General features: G+C 39.9%; 1 protein-coding gene across 13 annotated transcripts in view; it reads left to right on the top strand.

Annotated features, from left to right (window-relative positions):
- LOC109926406 (solute carrier family 28 member 3-like) overlaps positions 1–21,769 on the top strand; it is a 184,823-nt gene that overhangs the window by 129,779 nt on the left and 33,275 nt on the right. For all 13 annotated transcript variants that reach the window (XR_007261780.1, XR_007261779.1, XR_007261778.1 and 10 more), the window contains 2 exons: positions 4,115–4,283; positions 20,232–20,429. Coding sequence is in view for 9 of the 13 variants with exons in the window: in XM_048595196.1 (XP_048451153.1) it covers positions 4,115–4,283; positions 20,232–20,429 (367 nt within the window). In the remaining 4 variants the exon portion in view is untranslated. The remainder of the gene's footprint in view (positions 1–4,114; positions 4,284–20,231; positions 20,430–21,769) is intronic.

Below are 21,769 nucleotides of genomic sequence, written 5' to 3'. Positions count from 1 at the left end.
TCACAAATCCGTGCTGACTATCACGAATCAAACTGTGCCTATCCAAGTGATCATAAATCCTATCTCTCAGAGCCCTTTCCAATAATTTGCCCACCACTGACGTAAGACTAACTGGCCTGTAATTTCCGGGGTTATCCTTATTCCCTTTTTTGAACAAGGGAATGACGTTTGCCTCTCTCCAATCTTCCGGCACTATACCCGTGGACAGTGAGCATGAAAAGATCATCGCCAGAGGCCCTGCGATCTCTTCCCTCACTTCCCATAGAATCCTTGGATAAATCCCATCAGGCCCAGGGGACTTATCTATCTTCAAGTTCCTCGAAATTCCTAGCACATCTTCCTTACTGACAGCAACCTCCTCTAGCCTACCAGCCTGTTTCACACTGTCCTCCTCTACAATTAGGTCCCTCTCGGTTGTGAATACCGAAGAAATATATTCAAAGGACCTCTCCTATCTCTTTAGGCTCCGTGCACAAATTCCCTTTACAATCCTTGATTGGCCCTACCCGTTCTCTGCTCATTCTCTTATTACTCACATACCTGTAAAAAGCCTTGGCATTTTCCTTGATCTTATCTGCCACGGTTTTCTCATGCCCCCTTATAGCTCTCCTAAGCCCTTTCTTCAGCTCCTTCCTGGATAACTTATATCCCTCGAGAGCCTTTTCCGTTCCTTGTTTCCTAAACCTTACATAAGCATTCTTCTTCCTCTTAACCAGTTGTTCGAGCTCTCTAGAGAACCAAGGCTCCCTCACTCGACCGCATCTTCCCTGCCTGCTAGGGACAAACATATCGAGCACACGCAGTATGCATTCCTTAAACAATCTCCACATTTCAATGGTGCTCTTCCCTGACAGCATCTGTTCCCATTTAATGTTACCTAGTTCTTGCCTAACAGAATTGTAATTACCCTTCCCCCAGTTATAAACCTTACCCTGCTGTATGTACCTATCCTTTTCCATGACTCTTGTAAAAGTAACAGAGTTATGATTGCTACCGCCAAAATGCTCTCTTACCAACAGGTCTAACACTTGGCCCGGTTCATTGCCAAGCACCAAATCCAAAGTGGCCTCTCCTCGTGTTGGTCTGTCTACGTACCGTGTCAGGAATCCTTCCTGAACGCACTGGACAAAATCCTCTCCATCTAAAATATTACAACTAAAATGTTTCCGATCAATATTTGGAAAGTTGAAGTCACCCATGACTACAACCCTGTGACTTCACCTTTCCAGTATCTGCCTCCCAGTCCGCTCCTCCACTTCTCTGCAACTATTAGGGGGTCTGTAAAAAAAAAAAAACCAACAAAGTGACTGCTCCTTTCTTGTTCCAGACCTCAACCCAAACTGACTCTGTAGACATATCATTTTCGAACTGTCTTTCAGTAGCTGCTGTACTAGCCCTGACTAGCAATGCCACTTCCCCGCCTCTTTTTCCACCCTTCCTATTTCTTTTAAAGCGTCTAAATCCCGGAACTTCCAACAACCATTCCTGTCCCTGAGTTACCCAAGTTTCTGTAAAGACCACAACATCGTAGTTCTAAGTGCTGACCCATGCTCTAAGTTCATTTGCCTTATTTCTGATACTTCTAGCATTGAAGTATACACACCTCAAACCATCTGTGTCCACAATTACGCTCCATCGACCGCATTTCTTTCTTAACAACCTCGCTCCCTGTTGTGTCTGTTGGAAGGCTGAATACCTCATCCTCTGAATTACAAATCCGGTTCCCCACCCCCCTGCCAAGCTAGTTTAAACCATCCCCAATAGCTCGAGCAAACGTCCCTCCCAGGATATTTGTGCCCTTCCAGTTCAGGTGCAACCCGTCCTTACTGTACAGTTCCCACCTTCCCCAGAATGTGCTCCAATTATCCACATAATGGAAGCCCTCCCTCCTACACCAGCCCTGTAGCCACGTGTTTAGCTGCACTCTCTCCCTATTTCTTACCTCGTTATCACGTGGCACTGGTAGTAATCCAGAGATAACTACCCTGTTTGTCCTGGACTTCAGCTTTCAAGCTAACTCCCTGTACTCGTTTTTCGCATTCTCTGTCCTTTTCCTACCTATGTCATTGGTACCGATGTGTACCATGACTGCTTGTTGCTCGCCCTCCCCCTTAAGGATCTTGAAGACAAGATCCGAGACATCATGGATCCTGGCACCTGGGAGGTAACACCATCCGTTCATCTTGTTCGCGTCCACGGAACCTCTTACTATTGAATCCCCCACTACAATTGCTCTCCTATTCTCCCCCCTTCCCTTCTGTGGCACAGGGCCAGGCTCAGTGCCAGAGACCTGTCCTGATTCACCAGGATCAAGTTCACCAGGGAAGAGCAGAACAACAATCAACTCCCGTTTCTAATGATGGAACGAACGAACAATGGTGAATTCCTTACCAGTGTATACAGAAAGACTACACACATAGACCAAATCCTGAATTACCACAGTAACCACCCCAGTGTCCACAAACAGATAACATGCTGCAACACCCCGGAGTTACGCAAAAATGAAGAAGAACACCTGTACAAAGTCTTTGCAAATGATGGGTGTCCTAACAGATTTATCCATTGATGCCTGGCAAATAAACAACACCAAGAAGACACTGTACATCCCAACACATTGGCTACCCTACCCTATATAAGAAACAAATCGGAACTGACTACAAGACTCCTACAACCTCTTTGAATAATGATAGCACACAAACCAATAGCCACACTTCACCAGCTACTGTCAAAGATGAAAGACCCCGTACCACAATGAGCAAGACAAATGTGAAATACAAAATACATGCAGTAACTGCCAGAAGCAATACTTAGATCAGCTGAGCAGGAAACTCGCCACCAGGATACATGAACATCAACTCGCAGCAAAATGGCAAAACCAACTCTCCCTCGTTTCTATTCACTCTGACAAAGAAGGTCATCAGTTTAACTGGGACAACATAACACTACCAGGACAAGCAAAACAAAGACAAGCATGAGAATTTCCTGGAAGCCTGGTTTTCAACCATTGGTACCATAAACAAACATGGTGAAATAGACCCCATCTACATACCACTATGGAGCAAAAACAGAAACAGAACTACCCACCATAACAGACCGGACCATACAAATTCAAAATGGAACAAAACAACAGCGCTTTAACGGAGGCTAGACAGCACTGAAGATGTCATCTAGAAGGGGCGAAATGTTCGCATGAAAACCAGTCAGCTCAGTGAACCAACGAACAACTCTAGCCACAACCCAAGCTATAGATCTTTGCTAAAACATTTCACTGATTTGCAAAAGACACATGGTGGCTGATTCACTTTTAAAAGATATCTGAATGATCAGTCAAAAGACACAACTTAGAACAATTGTTGAAGGAAAAGTTGAATTTATTTTCTTCAAGTTTATAATGGTCTTTAACTGCAGAGTACAGAGAGAAGACTGTGCTCATAGAGATCAGAACATTTCTCTGTATCTTGTTTCTAACACCAACTGTTCAGTTGTGTAAAGATCAATCGCATAATTGTTGGCAGGCAGAAGGCTTTCTTAATTGGTAACTGGTCACTAGTCCAACAACTTGTTGCCATCCAGCTACATCTGTACACAAATCTTCGGGTTCAATTTATCTGCAGCCACTTTAATTACTGCCTGTTCAAACAGGTATTTATACAGTGCTTGGCATAAGTATCAGTTCCTTGCTTTTCAAAACATGTAGCCATCCTTTACAAGTTGATTTTAAAACAGTCTTTCTCAATTAAGTTCACAATTTTAAATAACACAGAAATAAAAAGACATGGTCTTTGCACTGTTAGTTGTGAACCTTAAATTGCTGTAATATCAATGAACAATTAATATAAAAATTTAACAAGTGCTGATGAATAATGGGGAGGTTAAGGAGGAGGTACACTTTGTTTGAAGCAATGAGCAGAATGGTGTAAATTAATCAGAATTATGTGGAACCTGCAAATCGAGCATGTAATTTCTTTTCCTGAACCTGATGGTAAATCTGTGCGTTAATAATAGTACACATCATAAACCCATCCTTATTTTCCCAGATAGATTTGGCCAAAGAATTTTTAACTGTTATGCACAATTATTTATCTTTTCATATTATTTATCTTTTGTACTGCAGTGAAGCAAAAAACATAATAGAAGCAGCCTGTTTAGGAGCCTTTGCATCAATTGGTTTGGTGGCAAACATTGCTGTTAACCTTATTGCATTTCTGGCACTCCTGGCTTTTCTTAATGCTGTGCTGTCCTGGTTGGGAAACATGTTTGATGAGCCTCGGCTCAGTTTTGAGGTAATTTTCATTTTGAATCTTGTTATTTTATCTCATTTGAGGACATTTGTGATCTGAAAGACTGAATTCTGTACCTAAAAACCAATTTACATTTCAAAGGGAATTGTTTTAGGAATAAAAGTGAGTAATTGAATTTTAATAAGTTGTCACCATTACTGAATGAGCACTGACTCTGAATTCAGTTTGGTGATGCAGTGCTTATAATTAGGTCATCCTAAATTCAAAAATTGCAGATATTAATTATATATCAAATTATGTTTGTTTATGCAGGTGAGGGGCATGACTTGGTATTTCACTTGAGCCATAGTCTTTGGATTATGAATCGTCTTAAGACATATAACTGTTGAAAGTTGCAATGAAAACAGAAACTGCTGAAAATAATCAGCTGGTCAGGTAGCATCTTTGGAGATGGAAACATTCAATGCTTCAGGTTAATACTCTCTCAACAGAAATACTTGGCCTTCTTTAGAGAGTGAGCTTTCACATTACCTGTTCGCTCCTTCATTTACTGACTCACTCGCTCTCTCTTTCTCTTTCACTCTCATATTCACTCTCTCTCATGCAAGTCAATTGACAGAAAGCCAACTTAACTGGGGCAAGAATGAAGCTGGGCAAGATAGACTGGAACAAAAGGTTGGCTTCCTTCAATGAGTAGAAGGGTCAGGTACAGTCAAAGGGAAGGTAAGGCAAGCTCCCAGGATAACAAAGATTAAAATTAAGATGAAGAAGACAGGTGATGTCATGTCAGATGGAGCCTATAATTCAGAATCAATAGGAATATAGAAGGTTCGGAGGTGAGGTGACAAAACATAATTGGGAAACGAAGAGGAATAATGAGAAAGACTGGCAGCCAAGATAACATCTCCTACAGATATTTAAGTAGAAAGAGAGTTTTAAAGGGTGGAGTAGGATTATTTGGGGATGAAAAATGGGATTTATACTTTGGAAACATGGGACGCAGCTAAGATATTGAATGAATACTACGTATCTGACTTTACTAAAGAGGCAAATGCAATCCTGGTCTTGGTGACAGAGAAGGAAACTCTGCCACTCAAAGAGTTCAGATTGATGAGGAAGTATTAGACCGTTGCTACTTAAAGTTGACGAGGCACTGGGACTGGATGAGATGCAACTAAGATATTGAAGAAAGTGATATTGGAGATTGCAAGAGTTCTGGCTGTAATCTTTCAATTTTCCCTATACTCGGGAGAAGTGTTAGAACAGAATTGCAGTCATCATGTCCTTGCTCAAAAAATGTGGCAAGGATGAGCCCATCAATTACAGATGATTAATTTCAGTGGTGAGGAATTTTCTAGAATCAGAATAAAGTTAGTAGTCATAGGTAGTATGATTAGGAAGAGTCAACATGAAAATTGTGTTGATTTTAAGATTCGTGATCACAGTTACCTAATATGGGCAGTTGATTTGTAAATAATTTTATGATAGCTTATTGAGTTTAAGAAGCAGCAGTTTAGATATGATACATTCTTTAATTAGATGAAGTATACTACTGTGGCAATTGGAGATGGTTCACTGATTCCAGAGGAAAAAGAACTGTTGGTAAGGAATGTTTCGGCCTTGTTAAAGTGGTTGTTAACTGGTCTATTTATCATATTTCTAGGTATAGGTTATTTTCTCTGCGTCAATCAATTATAGAATCATAGAGTTGTACAGCACAGAAACAGACCCTTTGGTCCAACTAGTCCATGCTGATCAGATATCCTAAATTAATGTAGTCCCATTTACCAGCATTTGGCCCATATTCCTCTAAACTCTTTCTATTCATGTACCCTTCCTGATGCCTTTCAGATGTTGTATTGAACCAGTCTCCACCACTTCCTCTGGCAGTTCATTCCATACACACACCACCTTTGTGTGAAAATGTTGCCCCGTAGGCCCTTTTAAATCTTTACCCTCTCACCTTAAATTTATGTCCCCTAGTTTTGGACTCCCCTACCCTGGGAAAAAGACCTTGGCTATTCACCCTATCCATGCTGTCATGATTTAATAAACCTCTCGAAGGTCACACCTCAGCCTCTGAAGCTCCAGGGAAAATATCCCCAACCTATTCAGCTCTCCCTATAGCTCAAACCCTTCAACCTCGGAAACATCCTTGTAAATCTTTTCTGAACCCTTTCTATTTTCACAGCATCTTTCCTATAGCAGGGAGAGAATAGAACACCCATATTTGGGGTTAGTTTACCATTCCTTCTAAAACCAAATACTCCTATTTTCATAAACAATACACAGATAATAAGGGTGTATTTGGCACTAGATAAATTGTTGATGCTAATTCAATGGGCATTGTGACCGCTGTGTTTTCTATAATTTTTCTCTTTGTTTTCATAGGCTCAAAATTTTGAAAATTAAGTACTGCTGTAATAGTTATTGAATGAAATCTCATTTGAAATGAAATCTCAAATACACAGTAAATATTAGGAAAATTCAATTTTTAAGGGATTCCAATGTTCAACAAACTAATTTGCTGGAGTTTTTTGAACAGGTAACAGAAAGGATTCATGAGGGTAATGCTGTTGATGTGTTGTATATGGACTTTCAGAAGGTGCTCAATACTGTGCCACTCAACATACTTATGAGAAAAGTTTTTGCTCACGAAATAAAAGAGGAATAAAAATTGGCTGTGTGATAGGAAACAGAATAAGGGTTAATGGATACTTTTGATGATGGAGGGTGGTTTGTAGTCCAATACCATAGAAGTCTTACATTTCCTGGTATCTGTTACTATCTATATCTTGGTGTGTAGCTAAATAAGGACAATTATGAGAGCATAAAAGTGAATTGCGAGATCAGAATCTTGGAACTCACTCCCTAAGGGCATTGAGAGTCCAACTGGACTGCAGTAGTTCAAGAAGACAGCTCACCACCATCTTTTCAAGGTCAACTAGGGATAAGCAATAAATGCTGGCCAATCAGCTACATGCACATCCCATGAGTGAATAAAAATATCATTAGGTTAAGGGATAGGTGAATAGAGATGCGGTAACAAACATTTTAAGGAAATATTTCAGAGAACACAATAGAACAATTAGAGATAATATTAAACAAAAAAAATTACACAAAGGTGGGCAGCAGGTCTGAAGATTTGGTAGAATATTAGCAAAGCAGAAAATGATTAAAAAAGTGACAGCAAGGAAAAACTGGATTATGAGATAAAACTAGCAATAAATATAAAAATCAATAAGTATTTCTAAACCTATTTAAAAAAGATGATTTAACCGTGTAAATGTGAACTACTTGTTATCTTCCTTTGGATAGGGATGCAGTGGTAATGTCACTTGACTAGTGATCCAAAGTCCCAACAAGTGCCCTAGGACATGGGTTTAAATCCCACCATGATAAATGGTGAAATTTGAGTTCAATGCAAATCTGGATGATTAATGGCCACCATTGTGAACTGTTGTAAAAACTCAAATGTTTCATTAATGTCCTTCAGGGAAAGGAATCTACCACCCTTACCTGGTTTGATCTGCATGTGACTCCAGACCCACAGCAATATGGTTGAGTCTTAACTGCCTCTGAAATGGCCTGAGCAAGCAATTCAATCAAGGGGCAATTAGGGATGCACAATAAATGCTGGCCCAGCCAGTGATGCCCACGTTTCATGAATGAATAAAAATAAGCCATTTCTTCTATGCCACTGAGTCAAAATCTTGGAATTCCCTCCCAAACAGCACTGTGAGGGCATCTACACAATGGACTGCATAGATTCAAGAAGGCAGCTGACTAGCACCTTCTCACTGACTTGCCACCAGAAATTTCAGTTTGTTTCCCCAGAAATTTAGGTTTCCAATCTCCATTTCAGATGTAGCTTCCTTAGAAAATGGAGGGTTATTTCTCTTTCTCACTTTTCCTTTCTAATTACTTCTTCAATAGGTTAATGAGGAATAATTTCTACAGTAGCAACTCAATTTATTAAGTCACTGTTATATAAAGTTTGTACAAGAGAAAGAATTCAATTAAGACAGAATTTATGAATTGGATCATTGATCCATCTGTCATATATTTCATCAAGTGCAGTCATCAAGTCCTTGAAGACCTTGTTCTCCTTGTGAGGAGTTTCAGTTCTTATGGGATTTAGCCTGATTGGCAATCGACACCAACGCATAATCAGCAGTGTGTTCATTTATTTAATCTGAACTTATAGCAGTTCAAGTGCATATTAAGTTGCCAGTGGTGCTGGCTTTTGAATGAAACTTATATTTATCTGAACAGGCAGATAATTTAGTCTAAATGCAGATACATATTCAAAGCAAGGTATCTTTCCAGTGTTGTGACCAAATTTCCCTTAGCTGGAAACCACTGTGCATTTCCTATTAGAGGATACATGCTATGTGCAAATTGGTTCTGATATTCACCTTCAGAACAATGCGATAATGCACTATGTTTTTAACTTCATTTTATTCTGCTCAAAAAAAAGGGGAGAAATACTTGATGCTGGATAATAGGACAATATTTTTGCAATTGGTGATAATGTCCCAGAGGGGTGAACAATAGACCAATTAGTTTGCATTCCTTTAATTAAATAGCATTCACCATGCATTTTTAACCATAAAACCATATGAAGGTTATGGCTCAGAATGAGATCATTCAGCCCATCGTGTCTGCAATGGCTGATTATACTAGCTGTCCATTTTAATCCCACTTTGCAACAGTGTACAGTGCTTTTGGCATAACTTTTAAATGAGTCGAGGGTTTCTGTTACAATAATCAAACCAGGCAGTGAATTCCAGACACCAACAGTGTTTTGGGTGAAAAAAATCTTTACCTATGTTCCGTTAAACCATGCTACTAAACATGTTAGATCTGCTTCCTGGTAATTGACCCCTGTTGTAAGTGAAACAAGTCTTTCCTGTCCATTGTATCCAAGCCCTTCATTATTTTATAAACCTCAATTAAGTCTCCCCTCAGCCTTCTGTAATCTGAGGATAAAAATAATCCAGCCTATTCATTCATTCTTCGTACCTGTAATTTTCAAATTTGGCAATATTCTTACAAATCTCCTCTGTATTGTGTCTAGAGGAATTATGTCTTTTTTCTAATGTGACTAAAACCGTACAAAAACTCCAGCTGTGACCAGTATCATCTTTAGTTCCAACAAGAATCCCAAATGCTGTCTTTACCACTTTAGTTATCTGTTCTGCCATCTTCAGCACATTAGACATGCAATCCAAGGTCTCTCACTTTGTCTACTCCTCTTAATATCCTCCTTTTTGAGTATTATCTTGCTTTGTTTGCTCTCCCAAATGCATAACCTTGCACTAGTTCAGATTTAATCTATTTGCTACTTTTTCAACTCATTTAACCAACTCATTGATGTCATCCTAGAACTGTCCTCTTCACTAGCAGCTACACGACCAACTTTTGTGTCATCTGCAAATTTTCCACATAATATCTCCCAAATTTAAGCCTGAATTATTAATATATTTCACAAACAGAATGTGATCTGAGCACAATAGAACTCAACTGGAACCACTTTCCATTTGCAAAAGCATCCATCAACCATTATCTTTTGTTTCCCATCAGAACCCATTCTATCTCATAGGTTGTTATTTTTCAGACCAGAATCTCAAGTGGAATCATATTTCAAATGCCTTGCTAAAATCTATGTTATTTGTTGATTCACTACCTTCATCAATCCTTCTTGTTACTTACTCAAAAAATTGAATTAACTAGTAAGATATAACCTTCCTTTAATAAAACCATGTTGAATATCCCTAATTAGTCTTTGTCTTTCTACATAACAGTTAATCATTTTACCCTTTCTTCGTTCTATTAATTTGCCCACTACTGAGGTCAGATTGACTGGCTTATAATTATTGGACATGTTGCTCACATCCTGTTTGAATACTAATATAGCTTTTACAGACCTCCAATCCTCTGGTACCTGTCCTGAATTTCATGGTTTGGAAAATGATCCTCAGTGCATGCGTTTTATCCTGACCTCCTTCGATGGCCTAGGGAACAACTCAATTGGCCCTGGTTATTTATCCACCTTCAAGGTTTGATAATGTACCACACACATTAGGCTACTTACTTAGATAAGAGTCATGGTGTTGGAGATAATACATTTGCATGGATAGAGTTTTGGCTAACTAAAAGAAGTCAGAGAGTTGGGTTAAGGGGGACATTTTCAGGCTGGCAATCTGTAAATAGTAGATTGCCAAAGGCAATGATTATTTACAATATATATTGATGGCTTGAATGAAGAAAGTGAATGTACTATAGCCAAATTGTGGATGACACAAACATAAGTGGTTAGGCAGTTGGTGAGGATGAATGTGAACAGAGGGATATAAGCAAGTTAGGCAAGTGGGCAAAAACTTGTCAGATATGAGGTGTGCACTTAGGCAGGAGGAATAGAGGAACTGAATATTTATTAGATGGTGAAATACTGCAGCAAGCAGAGAACAGAGGGGTTTGGAAGTCCTTGCCCATGAATTATGAAAAGCTAGCATCCAAGTTCACCAGATAGTAAGGAAGGCAAGGGGAGTGGAGTATAATTTATTTCAAAGGGAATGGAGTATAAAAATAGGGAGGTTTTGCTAAAACTATACAATGCACTAGTCAGTCCACAGTTGAAATATTGTGAAAAATTTTAGATGCCTTATTCAAGGTAAGATTTATAGGCAATGGAAGCAGTCCAAAGGAGGTCCACTGGGCTGATGCCAAGTGGGTGGGATCATCTTAGGAGGAGAAGCTGAATAGGTTAAGCCTGTACTCATGGAATTCAAAAGAATGAGAGGTGACATTATTGAATTTTAGGGTCAGGATAGATGTGGAATGGTTGTTTCTCCCATGTGGGAGAGTCTAAGATCAGAGGTAATAATTTAAGAATGAGGGGTTGCACACTTAATGACAGAGATATGGAGGAATTTCTTCTCTCAGAGAGTTGTGAATCTGTAGAATTCTTTACCAGAGAGAGTTGTCAATGTTCATATTTGAATATATGTAAAAACAGAGATAATTTTTCAGTCAGGAAGGGAATTGTGGAATGTAGAGAAAAGGCAGAAAATTGGAGTTGAGGATTATCAGATGAGCCATGATCTCATTGAATGGCAGCACAGACATGGTGGGCTGAATGGCCTACTTTTGCTCCTACGTCTTATGGATTTTTTTCAGTCCACTTTGGTACTTCTCCAGTACTTTTTAACTTAAGCAAGGGTAAAACATCACATAGGAACAGGAGTAGGTCATTCAGCCGCTTGAGCCTGTTCTGACATTCATTGATATCAAAGCGGATCTATGGCCAATTCCCTGCCATTGGCCATGTCCCCTAATACTTCTGCTTAACAAAAAAATTATCCATCTTTGATTTAAAATTACCTACTGTCCTAGCATCCACTGTTGTTTGTGGAGGAGAGTTCCAAACATCCATCACCCTATGTGTTTAGAAGTGCTTCCTAGCATCTGGTCCGGCCCTAATTCTCAGAATAAGTCAACTAGTTCTAGAATCCCCAACCTATGGAAATAGTTTATTATCCTGTCTTTTCCTGTAATACCTTGAAGACTTTGCTCAGATCATCCCTTATCTCTTTAAATTCTAGAGAAAGCAGGCCTAATTTGTACGATCTGTCCTCATAAACCTGACCCCTATTGTCAAGGGATCATTCCTGTAAACCCGCATTATTCTCCCTCCAAGACCAATATCACCTTCCTAAGGTGTGGTGCCCAGATCTGCTCTCAGTACTCCAACAGGAGTCCATTCAAGGTTTTGTATAACTGCAGCATAACTTATGCATCGTTGTACTCCAGCCCTCTAAACATAAAGGCCAGTGTTCTATTAGCTTTCTTGATTATTCTGTGCACCTATTTGTGGCATTTTAAAGATCTATGCACCTGAATACCCTTGTCTCTTTGGCGTTTCGAGTGCATAGAATGGATTATTTGGCCTTGCCACTGCTAATGCAGTGTACATCATTGATGGTCCAAAAATGTGCACTAACAGAAAAATTGTTCCTTCCTCCGAAACAAGATTAATTACCCATTTTATACAGGTAAGGAATGGGAATCAATTTAGAACAGGAACAAAGTCTGCCAGATTGCACATCTGTTATGTATCGATAACAATTTATTCCCTGACACTAGAAGAGGTGACACCTTTGTCAAAAACCTCATCTGTTCTTAATCCTCTGCTGCTGGTGCAAAGGAAAACAGGTAGAGAAATGCTGCGAAAAGTACAAAAGCATAAGGATCCTTATGATATATATGTCCATCAGGCAAGTATAAAACTTGAGTCACTTTTGAAAAGAAACTTGAGTAGTGACCTACTTGTGGCCCCAAAAAATTTTTTTAAATGTGGAGATCAAAATTGTGCACAATACTTCATAGAGTCATACAGCACGGAAACAGACCCTTTAGTCCAACCAGTCCACGCTGAACATAATCCCAGTCTAACCTGGTTCCACCTGCCTGCTTCTGGCCCATATCCCTCCAAACCGTTCCTATTCATGTACTTGTCCAAATGCCTTTTAAACGTTGTAATTGTACCCACATCCATCACTTCCTCAGGAAGTTGATTCCACACGCGAACCACCTCTGTGTAAAAAAAAAAAAATTTGCTCCTCCTGTCTTTTTAAAATCTCTCTTCTCTCACCTTAAAAATGTGCCCCCTTAGTCTTGAAATCCCCTATCCCAGGGAAAAGACAACTAGCATTAACGATATATGGTCTCTGCAAAGCCCTGTACAGTTGTAACAAGGTGCTTTGTTTTATGCTCCAGTCTGCTTGCGATAAAATGCCATTTGCCTTCCTGGCTGCTTGTTGTGCCTGCATGCTAACTGTCTGCATCCACTGAATGACCACACCGAAGTCTCTTTGAACATTAATGCTTACAAGTTTTGCACTTCTATGAAATTTTGCGTGTTTGTTTTTCTGACCAAAAGGAATAACTTAACAATTCTCAACATTATATATCTAGCTACCATCATGTTGCCCACTCACTTAACCTGGTTATCCCTTTTTGCAGCCTGTCACCCCACTGCTTGCTTTTCCACCTAACTTTATATCATTAGCAAACTTAAACTCATTACTCTGTGTCTCTTTAGATAAACCGTTTGCAGAGATTATGAATAGCTGAGGTCCCTGCATGTGGCAGTCCACTATGCATTCCTGTCTGCTTTAACATTCACCATTTATGCCCACTGTCTGCTTTCTGTCCATTAACCAATCTTCTCTCCTTGCTAATATATTATTTCAATTCCATGAATTCTTACATTGCCTACTATCCTTTTGTGCAGCACCTTACTGAAAGCCTTTTGGAAATTGAGACATAATGCATCTAATTTTTTTCCTTTATCAACCTTATTATTTGCATCTTCAAAAACCTCCTAATAAATTTGTCACACAGGATTTATCTTTAGTAAAACCATGTTGACTTGTTCTAATGATTCTTGTACTTTTCTACATGCATTGTTAATGTTTTCTCAACCATACAGTCCAACATTTTCCCAACGTTTCATGTTGGGCTAACTGGCCTGTGGTTCCTGGTTTCTCTTTTGAAAAATGGTGTAACGCTTACTCATTTTTACTCTGATGGAATTGGTTCTCGGTTCCAGGAAAGTCATAGCTAGCACATCCACTATCTCTGCAGCTACCTCTTTTAGAACTCTAGGGTGTAGTCATCAGATCCCATTTATGTATTGGATTTTATTCTTTGAGTTTCTCCAGTACTTCTCTTTGTTGATATTAATATTAGTTTATGAAGCAGAAATTGAGTATTGCTGAAAAAAGACATTTTGTCGAAGGTTTTCATTTTAGCAATCATTTCACAAGATTACTAATTCAAGAGGAAATATCAACACTTGTACTGCATGAAAGGAATTGCCGATTTGTTGCCAAGTAGACTGTGATTGGTAGAGTGCAGGTCAGACAACATCTGAGGAGCAGGGAAGTCAACATTTTGGGCCGAAACCCTTTGGCAGGACTGGGGATGGGAGGGGAGCCCAGAAATAAGTAGAGGGAGGGTGGAGGGGCTGGGAGGAAGGTAGGTGGGATGGAGATGGGTGGATGCAGGTAGGGGATTTTTGTGGTTGGTCAGTGGGAAGGGTAGAGCAGATAAGTGAGTAAGAAGATGGACAGGTTGGGGTGTAGAGATTTTGAAGCTGGTGAAGACTTGGGGACCAGTTCGCGGAGCATCTGCATTCTGCAGGCACCAACCAACCCGAACTTCCAATTGCCGTTCACTTTAACTAGCCCTCCCACTACCCTGGTGACATGTCCATCCTTGGCCTCCTCCACTGTCAGAGTGAGGCCAAACATAAACTGGAGGAACAACACCTGATATTTCACCCTGGGAACTTACCAGCTTCAAAATCTCTCCACCCCCAATCTGTTCATCTTCCTAATCACCTATCCACTCCATCCTTCCCACTGATCAACCACAATAACCCCTACCTGCATCCACCTATCTCCACACCACCTATCTTCCTTCCAGCCCTATTTATTTCTGGGCTCTCCAACCCCTCCCCAGTCCTGACAAAGGGTTTTGGCCTGAAATGTTGACTTCCCTGCTCCTCGGATGCTGTCTGACCCGCTGTGCTTTTCCAATCCCACATTTGTTGACTCCAGCTTTGCCCATCTACAGTCTTTACTGTCTCCAGGTGATTGGTAGAGACATTACCATGAGAAAATCTGTGTTTTTTTCAGCAATAGTCAATTTGATATTAACTTCCTTATTGACCGATCTCTTTTTAACCCCTTCATTGCTGTTTATTTTGGGAAAGAGTATTAAAAGAAAGAGTATTATAAAATCATACACCAAATGTCTATTGTTCGTGAGCAGATTAATGTAGGGAGTGAGGAGGTATTGGAAGTTTTGGCAGGTTTAAAAATGGACAGATTCTCAGGTCCGGATAAGTTGTCCCAGTCTGCAATGGGACACGAGGGAGGAAATCTCTAGTTCCATGACTCAAATTTTTAATTCCTTTCTGGTCACGGGAGTGTTGCTAGAGAGCTGGAAGACAGCTAATGTGGTTCCACCTTTCAAGAAAAATGGTAAATATAAGCTAAGGAATTACACCCAGTGAGTCTTGGTGGATTAGCCATGGGAAATGCAGGATTACAGGAATAGAGTGGAGGGGGTGGTGGGTGGGATGCTGTTTGGAAAATCAATCTGGATTCACTTTGGCCAAATGGCCTGCTTCTGCACTGTGGGGATTCTAATGATTCTGTAAACCACTGGTCCTTGACATTCAATGGTGTTACCATCACTGAATCCCCCGTTATCAACATCCTTCAGATTACTATCGACCAGAAACTCAAGTGGAGTTTTCACATAAACACAGTAGCTATAAGAGCAGGCCAGAGGCTAGGAATACTGTGGTGAGTAATTCATCTGACTCCCCAGAGTCTGTCCACCATCTCCCGGGCACAAATCAGGATGTGATGAATTACCCCCCACTTGCCTGGATGGGTCCAGCTCCAACAACACTCAAGAAGCTTGAAACCATCCAGGAAAAAGCAGCCCACTTGATTGGCACCAAATCCACAAGCGTCCACTTTCTCCACCACCGATGCTCAGTATCAACAGTATGTACTGGCTACAAGATGCACTGCAGAAATTCACTAAAGATCCTCAGAGACCACCTTCCAAACCCATGACCATTTCCATTTGGAAGGACTGGGACAGCAGATACTTGGGACCAGAACCTGCAATTTCCCCTCCAAGATGCCACCACCCTGACTTGGAAATATTTCACTGTTCCTTCACTGTTACTGGATCAAAATCCTGGAATTCCATCCTGAAGGACATTGTGGGTCAATCTGTAGCATGTGGACTACAGCAATTCAAGAAGGCAGTTCATTACCACCACCTCAAGGGCAGCCAGGGACTGACAAAAAATGCTGACTAACGATTGATGCCTGCGTCCCATGAGTGAATACAATAAAGGGCATCCAACTTTCCATTGAGATACTTTTAAAATTGCTTTACTGGCATAGTTAGTGGAAATATTGTTTTCAGAGTTGTACAAGGTATGTGCTAATACCTTCATCAACAACCAATTTGGGGTGATCAATTGAGCTTGTAATATCACATATTTACACTTGCTGTAAGTAACATATGCACATAATGTGCATTCCATGCAAACAAAAAGATTATGTTCAAGGCTCGTGCATTAGTTATTATTTTCCCAGGAGCAGCTCACAGATTCTTGTTGCTTTCTCTATGGCAGCGCCTCGGTCAAAAATGACTTGTCAACTAATAAACAATCTTTAGTCCTCTAATAAATTGAAATTTGACTATTGGAATTTTTGTGTTTGTCCTGATGAGTACAAGATCAAAAAGCTTCAGCAACAAGTCACTCCTTTCAGCAATACTAAAGGGAAAGTCTACAATAACGTCAGGGTTAGAGGCAAGTGAGATTATATGGCAAACGGTTTCATGGTACAAAGTGAAAAATCACATGACACCAGGTTATAGCCCAATAGGTTTATTTGAAAACGCAAGCTTTTTAAATTCAGCTCCTTCCTCAGGTGTACTGTGAGAGAGATGTATAAGACACAGAATTTATAAGCAGAAAGGTAACAACCCTAAAACTGGCTGCCTCTTGTTGAATCTTTAAACAGTTAGGAAAGAGACTACTGATTAAAATGCAAAATCTAGATTCCTTTCAAGTCATTGTCCTGAGATAATTAAGGGCTTTATCAATGTATACAAGGGGTGACATCTCAGGCCAGATAATGCATTTTAGGTGTGAGGTTTTGCTTAGAATCTGTCTATGTTTTAAACTGGGGTCAGGTTTTTTTTTTGAGCAAAACAAAATGTATCTGCAACTACACAAAAATCTTGGATGAAATAATTCATTTTGTGTGTCTGTGTGTGTGAGAGAGAGAGAGTGTGCGCATGTGTGTGTGCTTGACAGTGTGTAAATGTGAGGGGGTGTCTGTGTGTATGTGTGGGTGTCTGTGTGTGAGAGAGAGTGTGTGCGATAGAGGGTCTGTGAAAGTGTATGTGTGTGTGCTTGTGTGAGAGAGTGTGCATGTATGTTTGTGTGGGAGTATATAGAGTGATGGGGTCACCTGTAATGTGACATGAACCCAAGATCACTATTGAGACCGTCTTCATGGGTATGGAACTTGGCTATCAGCCTCTGCTCAGCGATTTTGCGTTGTTGCATAGTCCAAGTCCACCTTGGAAGACGCTTACCCGAACAATGGAGGCTGAATGTCCTTGACCCCTGAACTTTGTTATGCATGATCTCTAATCAACGCTGTACACCAGATACATTGATGACATTTTCTTCCTTTGGTCTCATGGCGAGGAATGACTGAAACAGCTACATAGCCATATCAACAAGTTTCATCCTACCATCAGACTTACCATAGAATACTCTTTAGAATCAGTCATATTCTTGGATACATGCATTTCCACTAATAACGGACACCTCAGTACCTCATCCTACTGCAAGCCCATGATAATCTCACGATGCTGCACTCCTCTAGCTTCCATCCTCTCTTTCTCACATACACACACGCATTCACAGACACAGATACATGAATTATTTCATCCAAGATGTTTGTGTAGTTGCAGATACCTTCTGCTTTGCTCAAAAAAAAACCTGACCCCAGTTTAAAACATAGACAGATTCTAAGCAAGACCTCACACCTAAAATGCATTGTCTGACCTGAGATGTCACCTCTTGTATACATTGATAAAACCTTTAATTATCTCAGGGCAATGACATGAAAGGATTCTAGATTTTGCATTTTAATTAGTAGTTTCATTCCTACCTGATTAAAGATTCAATGAGAGGGCAGCCATTTTTGGTGTTACCTTTCTGCTTATAAATTCTTAAATGTCTGATATCCTCTCTCCCACAGTATGCCTGAGTAAGGAGCACAGCTCCAAAAGCTTGTGTCTTCAACTAAACCTGTTGGACTATAATCTGGTGTCGTGTGATTTTTGACCTTGTCCATCCCAGTTCAACACCAGCATCTCCACATTATGGTACAAAGTGGTAATGGAGCAAGTAAATAAAGGGAATTCTGTCTAGAGAAGGTGTAAATAGCAAGATAGCAGCCATCCAAATGCCAAGTAAAGCATTTAGGAAAGAAATGAGAGGACAAATCAAACTAGTCCAAAGAAAAATCCAAAACCACCGCCCCATTTTGTTATGATCTAACATTTGTATTTACTGTTGAGAGAAGATAGTGAAGTGTTCAGCTGAAATGTGAAACATTAGAACACTATAAAGGGTCTGTTTCTGTGCTTTATGACTATGACTGTATGACTGAGGTCAGAAAAATCAAAGTGGAAGCAAAATAGGGAATTGATATTGCAGATAACTGCAACTGAAATCTCTGGGTCATGCTTGCGAACTGATTAATTCTGCTAAGTAGACACCCAGTCTACGCTGCTCTCTCCAGTGTAAAGGAGACAGCACTGAAGCAGCTAGTAGAGCATACTGATCAAAAGATGTAATAGTATATAGTTGTCATATGAAAGCAGTTTTTATGGTTTTAGTTGGTTAAGAGAAGAACTCAAAGGACAGGTGTTCTGTCCCCTCCATCGATGAATTTTGTGATGACTGAATAATAGACAGGATGGTAACTTTGGAATGCTGTGAGATGAGGAGAAGATTAATTGCACTTCTTATGTTACCATAGCTGGTAGAAATTTCAGAGGATGTTTCATTGGATATCGAGGTTCATATCGTGTAAGGTGAAAACAAGGGGATTGCTACCATGGTTTTGAGGAGAAGGGAAAGGAAAAAGAGTGAAACAGGGCACAGAATACTTTTTTTTTTGAGGGCCCCTCTTGAGGTTTTCTCAAGGGCTACGTCTTGATTTTTGGCAGCTACTGTTTTAGTTTTCACAGGCTACTTTTTCATCCTCACTAACTGCTTTCTTTTAATGATGCAGTCAGGTGTTTGTGTTGATGTATGGAGTATTGCACTCATACAGAAGCACAATTAGAAAAATTCACTGATGTCCTCAATAATTATCAACTGTCCATTAAATTTATGCTGCAACACACAAGAAATGCGCTGATTTCTTCGACACCGTTGTATTTAAATTGGTACGAAGACAAGTATAAGTTAACGACATTTGCTTTACAAAAATAACTGACGTACAGTTCGAAGTGTAAAAAAGCCATCACCCTAGTGTTGGAGCTAATGTGTTTCTTTTGCATATTCACAATGCTGGAATATTTTAACCATGTAGTTACTATTCTTTTTATGCATCTTTGGTCTCAATATCAGATTAATTTTAACAATTGGCACAGTGCTAACTGCAGAACTCCACATAGCAGCTGAAATCTGCACACCTTAAGCCAGATCGTCTGCATTCATTGACACATAATTTATTACCTCAGTAATTTCAAGTTCTAGTTAGGTGAGTGATCTATTATTGCCAGTTTTGAAACTGCTGTTTTTTCTTTGTATTCCCCCCTGCCAACAAACCGCCCTTGGTAGCCTCCTCCCTTGCAGTTTTCCTCTTTTTCAACATCACCCAACCCTTGCAGTCTCTCTGTCTTTCCTCTAACCCGTCCCCTCCCTCATCCATTCTCCTCCCTCCTTGCCTCCCCTCATCTTCCTTGCAGGTACCCAATTTTCCCCCATCCCCTTGAACCCTCCATGCCTCTTCCATATCTCTGGTAGCCTACATGTTGTCTTCCGCATGACTTGCCTTGATGAAAACGCAACACTCCCCTACTCGCTACACAAGTCACTATCATGGCTGCAAGTGGACATTCAGGGATTGATTCATCTGCAGCACTGTATATTTTGAGCACTGATGTGAAATGGAATGGACATTGTCAAGGGCTCTGTCAATCATGGTGGAGGAAATCTTCATTTAAGGAAAAAGGAAGGCATCAAAAGCATTAGTATGGAATGTTGCATTATGTGAACAGAAGCAATAGAAGATGGAAATATCTGTGAGAATGGACTAAAGTTTTTGATTCAATGTCATGTGATATTTCTTTCAGCTAATTTGTTCCTATGTCTTCATGCCACTTGCCTTCATAATGGGAATAGACTGGAATGACAGCTTTATGGTTGGCGAGCTCCTCGGAGTGAAAACTTTCTTCAATGAATTTGTAGCTTACGAAAAGTTATCTAGCCTGATTGCCAAAAGAATTGAAGGCAACCTTGAGTATGTTGATGGTTTGAAGCAGTATTTATCAGTAAGTAAATATAATTATATAATATCTGTGTGATATTATACTTATACAAATAGCATCATACATATTTTAATTAACTATTCAACAGGATGTTACTCTTGTTGATCATACAAGACCTGATTGAGTTAACTAGCATAGAATTACGAAATGCTCAAGATCTTATTTCTGAATTAATTGTCAGTTAATTAACTAGTTATGAATGAACTGGAATAAACCCAAGGATGAAAATTCAGGCCAGGATCAGTGTGCATCGTAATGGTGGATGAAAGTCTAGCTGGGTTCCAGTTGTGCAATAATGTGTGACTGCTATCAAGGCATGCAAAGGGTAATTAGTGACAATAATATGACCAATACATTATCCTGTACATCCACGTACATATTGGTTAATAAGACTGGGGTATTACAAGCACATTGTTTTAGGGATTATGATGTTATGGTGGAAATGGAGACCTGGCTTAGGGAAGAGCAGATCTATGTGTTCAATATTTCTGGAGGAAAGGGAAAAAAATGAGGAGTGTTAGTGTCAACAGGTGGCTAAGGAGGGCCTTACAGTCCAGGAGGAAGAAGCAAGCATTAGAGTGTTTAAGAATAGAATCCATTTAGGTATGCCTAAGGCATAAGGAGAATGAAATTACATCGCTCGCTGTAATATGTACATCGCTGTTTGCTAGGAAAGATTTGTTCAATCAAATTTTCAAGGCAGTTGCAGACAGGTGTAAACATCATTGAATAGTTACAGTAGTGGAAGCTAATTACTCATATATTGACCAAGAGACAGTGACGGCTAAGTGCTCTGAGATTGTGTTCAGGAGAATTTCCCTCAGCAGTATTTGTCTAGTCCAACATGAAGTGATGCACTGCTGGACCTGTTTCTTGCGAATGAGGTGGGCCTCATCAAGTAGATCAAGTGACAGTGGGAGAATGTGTAGGACAGAGTAATATTCTGTCTAAAGTTTTAGGATGATGGTAGGAAATGACTTTGGTCAAACCAGAGTAAAAATAGTCAACTGTCAGAGAGCAGACCTCAATGGGGCGAGAACAGAGTTGGGCCCCATAGACTGGAATGAAAGGTTAGGAGTATAAACAGTAGCTGAACAATGGTCTGCTATTAAAAAAGATATTATTTGGGTGCAGTCAACGTATATTTCCTTAAAAGTGAAAGGTAAGATAAACAAATCCAAGGTCCTTGGATGACAAAGGGGATATAAATTAAGTTACAGGAGAAAAATTGTACTTATGACAGCTGACAGGTAGTAAATACATTTGAGAATGAAGCCGAGTGCAAAAGATTCAGAAGTGAGAAGCAAAGAGGGATTATGAAGAAATGTTGTCAACTTACATAG

Source organism: Rhincodon typus, chromosome 3 (genome assembly GCF_021869965.1).
Source record: "Rhincodon typus isolate 14 chromosome 3, sRhiTyp1.1, whole genome shotgun sequence".
NCBI lineage: Eukaryota > Metazoa > Chordata > Chondrichthyes > Orectolobiformes > Rhincodontidae > Rhincodon > Rhincodon typus.
This window is presented reverse-complemented; position numbering and strand designations above follow the sequence as displayed.